Genomic DNA, 13,020 nt, shown 5'->3' with positions numbered 1-13,020 from the left:
TGGAATGCCCTCTCTAGTCAGGTGTCTATTGCCATCATTATTTGCTTTGAGGAGGAAGTTGAAAACATATATGTTTGTTGTGGTACTTGATGGCTGAAGAATACTGTTTCTGGCAACTCTGAGCTCACTAGGAGCCACAGGTGAGAGCTGAGTGCAGGGTGGGGACCAAAGGTCTGACAAACAATCCCAAAGGAGCACGATGTGTACCACTCCCTAAAATAATAATTAGTGTGAATGAAAATTTGTACCTACAGCTCTGCATCTCCTTTGGCAGTTGTGGTATAACCCCAAGCACAGTGGCAAATATGAATCCAATCAGAGGTGTTTATCAAGCAGCTTTGTGAATGCATTAATTGAGTTTCTTCTTGGCATAGATCCCTGAGCTACAATATCAGATGTTCCTTTCCACAGTGTTGTTTTCCCCCCAGTTGTCTAAATATAGCGATGTTAAGTATACATTTGTACCCAATTACCTAAAAACAATAAAAACAAATGACTAACATTTGTTGTGGCATCTCAGAAGTACTCCGTGTTTACTTGGGAGCTAATTCTTGGATTTCAGATAAAAGCATTAGTGGCTGGTTGGTTGGTTGGTTGGTTGTTGTTGTTGTTGTTGTTGTTGTTGAAATCACAAGTATGCCATGTTCATTGTTGCCAAAAGAAGAAGGGGATGCTGGGATAGGAACACAGGAACCTGCCTTACACCAAGTCAGACCATTAGTTCACCCAAGTTTGCATTGTCCACACAGACTGTCAGTTGTTCTTCAGGATTTCAGATGGAGTCTCTTCCAGGTCTATCTGAAAATGCTGGGGATTGAACTTTGAACCTCTTCTGTATGTGACACAGAAGCTCATTGTCATTGAACCACAGCCCTTCCACATACAAATGGAGGTTTTACTTGGGTGGTTATGAACTCCATTTGATTATAGGAAGGACACTGAACAAAGTAGGGGCCGAGGCACAATCCACACCACTGTAATTAGTGGGAATTAATAAATCAATAAATCAGTGGGGAGCGCATTGCATTCCAGATCTTTACATAGAGCAAAGTGGCGTATTTACATAGAGCAAAATGGTCACTTAGAGTTGTTTCCAGGTTTGTGTGGGATCCCAGCATGCACCACGCCACTGGGCCCAGGCTCCCCACCCATTGCAATAGGCGGCTGGTGGCCCCAGCTCCTCTCCTTTGCCCTCCATCCTCAAAGTCAGCTTTGGACAGGCAGGCAGGTAAAAAACTTGGGACTCTGCATGGAAATCAGATAACTCTCCTACTAAATGATGATAACACTTAAAAACATGTCAAGCGGTAGCTGAGGCTCCAGTTTCCTCCAAATCCATGCCTTGCTGTTTCATGCAAAATAAAGGTTTTTTACCTTCACAGCGAAGCTACCTCCCCATACGTGGAAGGGACATTGTGCTGCTGTTACAGGACTGGGACTAGCACCATTAAAGAGCTAAGAATAAAACCTGGAGAGGCTCTTACACCCACTACTAGCTCAAAGAAATTTCAGTTAGTGTGTCTTTCTCTGAGCTGGTAACAAGTACTAATAGTTCCCACATGGGCTCTTTTAAAGTGCCAGTGATTCCTTGGAGCACTTGACGTCATCAAATTGTCAGCTGCAAAGGGCCTTGGATGGTTAGCCTTATATGCAGCTATTAAGAGCTGAACTCTCGAGGGCCAAGCAACAGTCTCTATATATTCTGTATGCTTTGTATCTCTTAATTCACCAAGCAGGGATGTTTGATTGGCATGGTGATGTGAGGCAGCCGTTGAAGAGAGCAGGATGAGGAGGGACGAGCAAAGTCTGAATCATTTGACAACATTTCTTTTCATACCTATATAAAAGGAGTGCTTTCTTTACTGCTCCCTCTCCTCCTGTGACTTTTACGCAAACATTTAACTTGGGGGGGGTGTTAAATCAAAGGGTTGTATCCATCTTTGCAAGTGTAGAGGTCCGCTCAGACAGTGTGGCTTCCCCTTCCTCTCATCTACCTCCTCAAACAGAACTGGCCTAACCATGAGGCAATGTGAGGCAACTGCCTCAGGTGGCAAGATCTGTCTTCCAAGGAACACATCAGGTGCTTCTGCTGCCACGGTGCTCTTCAGCAGCCCTCCCCCAACACTATCTTCATAGCAGCCCCCTTGAGAATAGGAGACACTGCTGGTCTCCTCCCACCCTTATGGAGGAAATGATGGAGGCTGCCGTCTGAGGTCTCCTAAGGCTTTGCATCCACCTGGTGTGATTCAGAGCACACCCACCCACCCCACGATGGCCTTTGATTTCCAGTTCAACCGTTTGGGAAGGTTGATTTGATCACTACCCCCACCACCCCCTTTCTTCTGTTAAACCAGGAACAGAAATCTTTATTCGCTCCTTCTTCCCTGGCCGGTGGGAGGCACCATTTTGTGGTTCGCCTCAGATGCCAAAATGTCTTGGGCCGGCCCTGCTCCCTGAATCTTCAAACCCCCTGGGAAGATTGGTTCAGGGAAGAGGGGGGTGAAGTTACATTGCATCATCAGAAGTCTTATTTCACAAGTGGAATAACAGCGTTTGATGCAACCCAAATATCTGGATCCTGCCCTCTTTCTACTTGCACACTATGCAAGGCTAAAAGTCGCCCCAGCCACCCTGGGCTGCTTCCAACACACGTTAAAAACATAATAAAGCATCAAGCACAAAAATACAGTATGCTTGAAAAACACATTATAATAAAAAGAGAGGTAGAGATGCAGGGGATAAAAACAAAGGTGTTAGATTAAATACATGATTGCATATGGCACTTGACCCTCTCCCGTTACACTTTTGGGTCATTCCTCACAGGTATTTGAGGATTTTTTAATTCTTATTTTTTTTGCACACGCCTGAATGAACCCTTTGCAATTATACCACACATAAAGGCTGCAGTTGGTGGCCGAGGGTCAGTTGGCACCAGCAATATTTAACTTTCTTCCCCTTACCCAGTTGCGCCATGGTAACCATCTGCAGTGCTGCTGCCTGGAGGTGGGGGAAACGGAAGTGCTAGGATTGTCTATTTGTGTAAAGAATAACTTAATTAGCAAGAGCTATACAAATCCTCCAAGTAGGAGTTTGGGGAAGGGGGGAGGCGCTAGGCGGCAGCAGGGAAAATAGAACAGCAAAGTCACTTATTGTTAGCGGTTTAGCAAAGCCTAACTAGTACTTGACAGTTCTTTCAATATTTGCCATTGTGTGAGCAGCTGTGGTTTAAATAACACATATGGAAATGGTTTCGAGTTATCTGGAAATCTGCTTTTGTACATTCAGATTGCTCCAGGAGTTGGCCTCTGCTTTCTCCAAGGGTTGATTGGCAAACCAGTCACTAAGTCATTAGAAGGAGCCAGAGTTAGAATAGAGCTTAGCAACCCAAGCCTGTTTTGAAATCTTTCTGCTTTCATTTTTGCTGGCAATTAACATATACAGAGCTGTGCTAAAAGAGGGCAAGTGGAACATTTCTGAAACGTTGCCAGTGCATAATAATCACTTGTTCATTTACAATTCAGATTTATTTATTTTTAATTTATTTTCGGCCTGCTTTTGCATAGCAGCACAATTGTGAAAAATCTATTGGGCGGGGAGGGGAAAGCCACGCTGCTGTGTCACCCATGAAGCTGAAATCAAACAAATAGGCAATTTTGCTCTGGTATTGACCTCCAATTGCAGCTCCCCCAATGAAGTCAAGCAAATAACAAGCCGGCGCATTAAAGCTACCTTATAAATAAATGGCATGTTCTACTGAAGATGGAATGTCTGAAAAGAAACACATACACAAACTCCTTCCACGGTTTGGCATCTTGCAAAGCAAACTGCCTCTGGTGCAGTGGCAGGCAGCAAAATCATGAGAGCCTGGTTCTGTTAACAATACTGCCCCTATTCTCCCACGTGGGAAGAATTTTGCTTATTATTCTTTGCAGCGACGAGGGTTCTGTGTCTGCTTTAGTTAGAGGCTAACCTTGTCTCCCTCCCAGTCTGTTAAAACTAAGCAAATCTTGACAGCAGAGATTTCAAAAATGGAAGTTCTGTGTGTGTATACTACTCTCAGCAGGTTTCCACGGGTCCTTTAAAAGCAGAAGATCATTTAATTTCAACAGCAATTCTTCCTGTAGTGGAGAAGGGGGTTGGGAAATAGAGAGAAGGTTATGTTAAAGGGGTAGAAGGAGAAATGAAATTATGGCTTTTAAAAAAAAAAAGAAGTCTCCAACTGCCCTATTCTTTGCTCCCAATTCAGAGCAGATGCTTCAAGGTTTGATTAGACTGAGTGTTTTGCTTTCCTATCTCCAAGTTGAAAATGCCCTTGTAGTCCATTGAGCACAGAAGGGGAATGTGTAGAAATATCTCACTTGCACTTCTTGGCCCTATTCTGTGTTTCCAAGGAGAAACTGGCAGAATATATATTTTTTTAAAGAACCTAGTTCTCAGCAAAACAAGAATGAACACAAGCAACTTAGGTAAAGCAATGTTGTCCTCTCTCTGCCAGAGGGTAAATGCTGAAACTCAATTTGGTCATCAAGTGCAGTGAAATTAACAGGGCTTTTGGGAACTGTGTGGTTATTGTCAAACCGTTTCCCTTCATACTTTCTGTCAAAACATCTTTGCTATGGTTGGGAAAATAGCCTTGAAACAATGAAGAAAGCCTAGCCGCCTTAAAATCTTAAATGGTATCCCTAAAATCCATATGGTATCCTGAGAACCTGACAAAAGATGTTCAATCAGCTAAACAAGGAGATATAAAAGAACACACCTGAACAAAACTTATTTGGGGATATTTGGGGTCGGCTTTTTTTTCAGCCAGAACTCACAGAACTCAGTTTTGGCTCCTCTCAGGTGGACGCCATTGCCATTCTAAGAGAACAAGGGAGGTGTTCATGGTGAGTTCCGACACCTCTTTTTCTAGATAAATAGCACTGGACGTGGTATTCTGTCCAAAGCCCTTCATAGTAAAGGTAAAGGGACCCCTGACCATTAGGTCCAGTCGTGGCCGACTCTGGGGTTGCGGCGCTCATCTCGCTTTATTGGCCGAGGGAGCCGGCATACAGCTTACGGGTCATGTGGACAGCATGACTAAGCCGCTTCTGGCGAACCAGAGCAACGCACGGAAACGCCGTTTACTTTCCCGCCAGAGCGGTACCGATTTATCTACTTGCACTTTGACGTACTTTCGAACTGCTAGGTTGGCAGGAGCAGGGACCGAGCAATGGGAGCTCACCCCGTCGAGGGGATTCGAGCTGCTGACCTTCTGATCGGCAAGCCCAAGAGGCTCTGTGGTTTAACCCGCAGCGCCACCCGCGTCCCTTCAAGCCCTTCATACACAAGGGTTATTTTTCACAAAATTGTAAGATCCTCATGGGCTGTGTATCTATTAGAATAATCATAGCCATCACTTGCGAATCTGAGGCCCACAAGCTTACAGGCTCCTGTTATGATCAGCATAGGGATATGGGGATCTCAGGTCTTTGTTTAGTTTGTTTTTCACTAGAACCCCCCCAAGGTCCACCAGCTGGAGAAGCATGCAAAAATGGGCTTGCGAGGCTAGCCAGGAGGAACAGACCTATACTTAGAATTACAGAATAAGGTTCATCTGAACACCCTGTTTCCAGTATGAGAAGTAAACTCCCAGTCATTTCACATGATAGCCAGCTCCTTGTTTTCATATAAATGTCCCTTTTTCCAGCAGCATCCCTGTTGTGATTGTGGGAGTGGGAAGCCTTCACCATTCTAATTCGCAAAATATATAAGTGAAACAGCTGTTCATGTTGAGTTGATGACCTTTAAGTTTCCTTTCCTTTCCTTCATAAAACATATGAATCAGAAGGTGTATCTCCTAGCTTTCTTTGGAGTTGTCCCCAGGGTCCTGTCCCCCCACCCCCAAATACGGGCAATGATTTATCTGATTGCAAACGACTCTTTTTGTGACAATGTCTGAGTTTATTTTGGCATTCATTCTTTCCCCTTTGTTTACAGGGACCATATTTATACTGTTGATATGGATGCATCACATACAGAAGAAATTTATTTTAGCAAAGTAAGTAGCATTCTGTCATTCTCTCACCAAGGACAAGGAAGAAACACGGGGGGGGGGGTAAATTAGAAAAGAAACTTAGCTCCGCTTCTTTCCAACATTGCTCTTAAAATTGCACTGATCAAGGTGGATGGTGCATATTAATCACATAGAGGAAAGCTGGAAGATCTGCCATGTCCCCAGTGAACTTCTGATAAGTGGCTTAGCTGAGATGATAAGTAATCTGCATTGTAATGTCCATCAAATGTCTTACTTGGATCCTGAAGCTTTGTTGAACAGCTAATACCATAGTAATTGGCTATAAGACCCTTTTAATAAGCAAACTCTGCTTACCTATTTAATGAATTTACCATATTTAATGAATATGGTTTTATGTCCAATCACATACCCTCCAACATTTATCCAGTGAAAATAGGGACGTCCTATTTGATGATAACTTTAATATTTTATACTCTGCCCATCTGACTGGCTTGTCCCAGTCACTCTGGGAGGCTTCCAACATACCGTATTTTTCGCTCTATAAGAAGCACCTAGTTTTTGGAGGAGGAAAACAAGAAAACAAATATTCTGAATCTCAGAAGCCAGAACAGCAAGAGGGATCGCTGCACAGCGATCCCTCTTACTGTTCTGGCTTCTGGAATAGCTGCGCAGCCTGCATTCGCTCCATAAGACGCAAACACATTTCGCCTTAATTTTTAGGAGGGAAAAATTGAGTCTTATAGAGCAAAAAATACGGTATATAAAAACATAATAAAATATTAAACTTTTTCTTTAAAAACACACACAAAAAAAATCTTCCCTATACTGGGTTGCCTTCAGAGGTCTTCTAAAGGTTGTATAGTTACTTATCTCCTTGGCTTGGTGGGTCACATAATTCCATAACCTCCAGCATTTCTCTGATGAAAATAGGGACCGTTCTAAGGAAGGTTATAGCATTCTGGGATCAAATCAGAAACCAGGATGACATCTGTAAATCCGGGACAGTCCCTGTAAAACAGGCACTTGGAGGATCTGCAATCAAGCAGATTTTTTGTAAAGTTTATTTATTTATTATTATTACTTCATTTTATAATGTATATAATCAAGCAGATATATACTAAGCAAAACATAGGTTGTTGTTTTTTTCTAATTGGCTTATAAGGACATCTACATTGTACCCAAGGTAAATTAAGATGGAAATTGAAGTGTTTTTCCTGTTCCTCGTTAAGTAGGCCATAAGTGACGTGTGATAAGAAAGAGCTGTACATAGGTATCAGAGTTGGGAGAAAAAGGCTTGTCTCACTTCTTTGTGTGCATCTGGCACCCTGGGAATGATGACTAACATCATGTTCAAGAGTGGAGCTAAAATTACAGGCTAAACTAACAGACCTGAGAAGCAGTTGGGAAAATGGTGATGCAACTTCAGTGAAAACAACACGTTTTGCTTTATAAAGATACTTCACAACTGAGTAACAGAGCTATATGTTAGGTGGAAATATTGTCCACAATATTTGCATAACTGTTGGTATTTTAAGACATGCATTATGTGATTTAAGGTACCCAGACAGTATATCTTTCAGTGGCTCCAGTTATCAACATTTCCCTCCCCTTTGAGTGCAAGTAATTTAAAACGGGTCTGCTTATTAGCCAAAATCTAGTTTATAGAGCAACAAATAAGCGAGTTTGACATTTGTTTTCAGCCAGAGGAGTTCAAAGAGAATGGTTTTTGCAAGTAAAAGCTTCTGAAGCTCAACAGGAACATAGGAAGCTATCTTATACCAATGCACACCATTGATCAGTCCAGCTGAGTATTGTTTGTACTCACTATTTAGCAGCTATTTAGAGTTTTAAAACAGAAGTCTGTCCCAGCCCTACGTGGCAATGTGCGATCTTCCACCCCGCAAAGCATGGACTCTTCCACTGAGAGAGAGAACCCTTCCAGTTTGTGAGCCAGTTTTGAGTAAGGCAGGTTGCTTGAATCAGATCTCATTGTTTCTCTGTCGTGGGTTTAGGTAGCATGCCAGAGTCCATCTTTGGTTTAAAATTCAGTAGAGTCATAGCTTAGGCATTTGTAGAAGATGGACTGAAATAAGTGAAGGTTGCCCCTCCTGTTTATTGCTGCTGGTTTGATTTTAATTGACATTTTAATCGAAGTTGTAAGTTCATCTGCTGTTTTATATAGCAATATCTTTTATGTAACCCACCCAACGATCATTGGTGAAAGTCTGGATATATTTATTTTAGGGCTGCCATATGTCTAAAATTTCCTGGGATTTGCCCTTTGGAAATGGCGTTCGGGCAGAATTATCTAAAATCGGTTAAAATGTCCGGATTTTCACTTTTTAAAACATGGCAACCCTAATCTATGCAAACATTGCAAATGTTACTGTGACTAAAAAGTTCAAAATTAGAAGACAAGGCAACAGTCAAATGTGTAACCAATTTTATTTCATTGCAGATAAAACAGATTTTTTTATAGATGTACACACATTTATTGCAAATAAAACACAGATTTTCACACACACACACATATATACAAACACTTATATATGTAAATAGTCTATATTAACAAAGAAAACAAGAATATGTAACCATTTGTTAATGTTTTCCTCTCACCAAATTTGCTTGTTTTCAGTGAGGTGTTTTCAGTTTGCCAGGTACCACTCAAAGCTTTGCAAATGTTCTGCATCTGTGGTGTTCCATTGTTATGGTAAATTAACCATAGTCAAAGTGCAGAAAGCTTTCAATAAGCTTATATTGAGAAGTAGTTTTCCTTAGGGAACTCTTACTTTTGAAATCAAACACAACAACCTCTGGGCTCTTAATTGATTTCTTCCTTGATCCTTGCAGAAATTGACGTGGAAATCCAGGCAGCTTGATGTAGACACATGCAGAATGAAGGGAAAACATAAGGTAGGTAATTTTCATTTCTCTGGCAGCTGCCAGTTTTGTTTAGTTTCTTGACTGTTATCTCAGACCACTCTCTGTGATGTGGATCATGCCATTCAGCTAGTAATTGCTTCCACACACACACACCCGCCCATCAGCTTATTGAAGACTTTAATTTGCAAAAATAGTTTGCTTCTAATGTGATGAAACATTATGACAGCAGACACAGCAACATCGTAAAATGCTTAGGAGCACCGGAATTGGGATTCAGCAAGGTGTACTGACATCATTCAATGCTATATTGAGGAGCTAAGCACAACTATCCAATTTCCATTGGTTCCTATTCTTGAATCAAAGACTAGCATTAAGATTCACTCCATCTAATGAACATCAGCAAAGATGAGCAATATGATGGCCTCAGGTCCTAACAGCCAATTTGTTTGGTTAAACAATCGTTTGGTTAAGCCAGTTTGTACTGGTCAAACAAATATTTTTATTTAACTGTTGTAGCCATTTTGCAAGGAAACCTGAAAGTGTTAAGAAGAATATTTGCAATGTGTTTGCTGAAATAATATTTGTGCTCTTCTTATTTTTTGCAGGATGAATGTCATAATTTTATTAAGGTTCTTCTAAAAAGAGATGATGATACATTATTTATTTGTGGGACAAATGCCTTCAGTCCCTCCTGCAGAAATTATAAGGTATGCATTGCATTTTTAAAGAATGCATTAATGACTGGAAAGATTTTACCATAAATTATTATAATGGCTTGAAATCTGTTTGTAACAGCAGAACTACATTTGACTAAAATGCATTCAGCATTTTTTGTGTGTGGCAAGGCATCCCTCCTAGTCTTTGGTCTTCCCCAATACCAAGAATAAAAGACATGACAACCAATATTTGGGTGAAATCAGGCCACAACTTTATTGACAACAGATGTAAGAGGTTTGGCATAGGCACTGGGTAGATCCCATCCCTTCTGGCCGGCCTGCCAGCCTGCCAGAAGAACTTGAGTTTTGGGGTCAACCGGAAATGAAGGAATCCTTGACCTACATCAAGGGGTAATTCCCCCCCCCCCCAGATTGTACCTGTGCTGTGGCCCTGCGCCCCCACCTGGGCGACTGGCAAAAGCATCTCCCCTGGATCCCTTTACCAGGATACAGTACGCCACTTCAGAGGGGCCAGGCAGAGGCTGTAACCTCTTCTCCAACCAAGACTACGCCTGTCTGATTCCTGAACCGCCAAAGTTGTGATAATTGCTATGAGGATGGTAAAAAGCAGAGCGCTGGAGCCAGTTTGCCAACTGGGGAGATTCCAGCCTGGCCCCAAATACGGCGACCGACTATGCAATAGCAAGATTGAGGAGAATAACACGCAACAGCAATACAGTGGTACCTCGGGATAAGAACTTAATTCGTTCCAGAGGTCCGTTTTTAACCTGAAACTTCTTAACCTGAAGCACCACTTTAGCTAATGGGGCCTCCCGCTGCCGCCGCACGATTTCTGTTCTCATCCTGAAGCAAATTTCTTAACCCGAGGTACTATTTCTGGGTTAGCAGTCTGTAACTTGAAGCATCTGTAACCTGAAGCGTCTGTACCCCAGGTACCACTGTATATAAAGGGTGGGAGGGTGGAAGAAGATCCAACAAATGGTGGCTGTAGAGCAAGTCATGTGCCTATGTAATATAAGCGCGCCTCCTAGTAGCCCGTGCTCATTTGCGATTCGCTGATTAGACAAGCGGGCAGGACCAAATACCCAAGCAGCCCAGAGGCTTTCTTTGCTGCCTGGGAAACAGCCACTGGTGCTTCCCATATTGGATCCCGGCGCATGGAGAAATGCCAGCCCGCGATTGCGCCCACCAGGGAGAGTGGGCTACAGGCTAGGTAAAGCAACAGAAGACTGCCTTGTGAGAGGATTCAGTTTATCTGCTCTAGTTTGACCTCCCTCATCCTGAAGTTGGGTTTCCACTTGCTATTGTGCTGAGAGCTTTTAGACATACAGTGGTGCCCCGCAAGACGAATGCCTCGCAAGACGGAAAACCCGCTAGACGAAAGGGTTTTCCGTTTTTGAGTTGCTTCGCAGGACGAATTTCCCTATGGGCTTGCTTCGCAAGACGAAAATGTCTTGCGAGTCTTGAGATTTTTTTTTCGCTCCCCCCCCCTTTATCTAAGCTGCTAAGCCTTTAATAGCCTTTTAGCAGCTAATCCGCTAAGCCTTTAAGCCTTTAATAGCCGCTAAACCGCTAATAGCGCTAATCCGTTAAGCCGCTAATAGGGTTGCTTCGCAAGACGAAAAAACTGCTAGACGAAGACACTCGCGGAATGGATTAATTTCGTCTTGCGAGGCACCACTGTACAGTGGTGCCTCGCAAGACGAAAAAACCGCTAGACGAAGAGACTCACAGAACGGAAAGAATCCGTTCTGTGAGTCTCTTCGTCTAGCGGTTTTTTCGTCTTGCAAAGCAAGCCCATTGACGGATTAGCAAATTAGCGCTATTAGCGGCTTTTAGCAGCTTTTAGCAGCTTTTAGCGGCTTACCAGCTTATCGGATAAGCAGATAAGCGGCTTAACGGCTTAGAAAAAGGGGGGGGAAGGGGGGGAAAACCGCAGGAACTCGCAAGACATTTTCGTCTTGCGAAGCAAGCCCATAGGAGCTTCGTTTTGCGAAGCACCTCCAAAATGGAAAACTCTTTCGTCTAGCGAGTTTTCCGTCTTGCGAGGCATTCGTCTTGCGGGGCACCACTGTACACAGATCCATTGCTCACACAGCTGCTTGCCTGAGATTGAATGGGAAAGCCTTCGCTCACGTGGAGCTCCATGTGTGTATCGGAACCCTACAGAGTTTTGGATTGCAGAATGTAGGTTTAATCCCTGTCTGAAATTAAGGTGCGCCTGAAGCAATTTAGGTATCTTTCGCAATCCTCTTGAATCAGTAATTATTGCTGCGTAAGCCCGATAATACTTTGTACTCACTTGGAAGACTATGTTACCGCTTGGTACAGTCAAGTTATTCCCTCGGCGGTTGTTAATTAAAATGTTCAACTCTGACAGACCTGAAAGGAGATGCCTGAAGCTAAGGATTTGTAGCCATCTCAAGCATATGGAAGTAGGAACCTGGCTGTGGTGTTATACCCAGCCCCGCCGTTGCAAATATAGGCAGCGAAGAGGTTGGTACAGCAGGAAACTGGCTTGCCGAAGAGTGAAGTGGTCAGCACTGATCAGCTGCTGCTGTTCAGATACTCAGATCTTCTCAGAAGAAAGCAAGTTTTGGCACCAAAGTTCATTTCCCTTCTTACCTGAGCACAGCAGTGACTCTTGGTGCGCAGAAATTCAATTCGTATCTTTTGCATTCACTCATCATTTTGGTCCTAGGTGTTCAATCCTGGAAGGAACCCTCTTTGCAGTCGTTGCAAATGTTTTTTTGCTGCTTTAGATCTGGCTGTTAGAAACTGAGGCACAGTGAAAAGCACATTGTGCTTATAATTTCTCTTATTTGCAAGGCCCCTCTCCAGCTCCTCTCCTGAGAGCGGAGAAGGTTTACTCATATATACTAATAGCCAACCTGGCTGGTGAGTTCCAGCATGATTATAGGGCTCCTGAGAAAGAAGAATGAAGGCACATTCTGCAAAAACCCAAGATCTGCAGATATAGAAGAAAAAAACTGAAGGCAACAAAAGAAGAAAAGAAGACAAAAACTGAAGGCAACAAAAAACCCTAGAACAACTCAGTGAGGACTTGGCCTGCTCAGATATCACAGAATATTGAATGACCAGAGGACAGGACAAAAAAATTGGAGGGGTGAGGAGGATAGAACAGATTATTTTGAAAGAAAGAATGGTTGGCTAGCGCTTTGAGCAGGAGCTCTTGACACTCTTGCTGCTATAGCTAGGTTGTTATAAATGGAAGAGAAGAACAACTATAGTAGCAACCAGAGCTCTAGGATTTATAGTAGGATCTTGGATGTCATCTGCTAGCTTCAGACATGTTAACTTAGCAACGGTGAAAGCTTTCACCAGCTTGTGTGCTGACAAATCTAAGCTGTGCCTCATAAAATCCTCAATTACTGCTATAGTTCAAATCCGCATGCATGGGGTTTATGGAGGAGCGAATGAAAA

The 13,020-nt window shown here is 42.9% G+C and overlaps 1 protein-coding gene and 1 long non-coding RNA gene across 8 annotated transcripts in view; both read left to right on the top strand.

Moving 5' to 3' along the window:
* Positions 1-13,020, top strand: part of LOC308458451 — a 262,354-nt gene that overhangs the window by 128,993 nt on the left and 120,341 nt on the right. The gene's annotated exons all lie outside the window — the stretch shown is intronic.
* Positions 1-13,020, top strand: part of SEMA6A (semaphorin 6A) — a 185,397-nt gene that overhangs the window by 105,833 nt on the left and 66,544 nt on the right. For all 7 annotated transcript variants that reach the window (XM_080972396.1, XM_080972394.1, XM_080972390.1 and 4 more), the window contains exons 4-6: positions 5,980-6,040; positions 8,867-8,929; positions 9,505-9,606. In XM_080972396.1, coding sequence (XP_080828522.1) covers positions 5,980-6,040; positions 8,867-8,929; positions 9,505-9,606 — 226 coding nt within the window. The remainder of the gene's footprint in view (positions 1-5,979; positions 6,041-8,866; positions 8,930-9,504; positions 9,607-13,020) is intronic.

The sequence above is a fragment of the Podarcis pityusensis genome, assembly GCF_964106645.2.
Source record: "Podarcis pityusensis genome assembly, chromosome: 11".
NCBI lineage: Eukaryota > Metazoa > Chordata > Lepidosauria > Squamata > Lacertidae > Podarcis > Podarcis pityusensis.
This window is presented reverse-complemented; position numbering and strand designations above follow the sequence as displayed.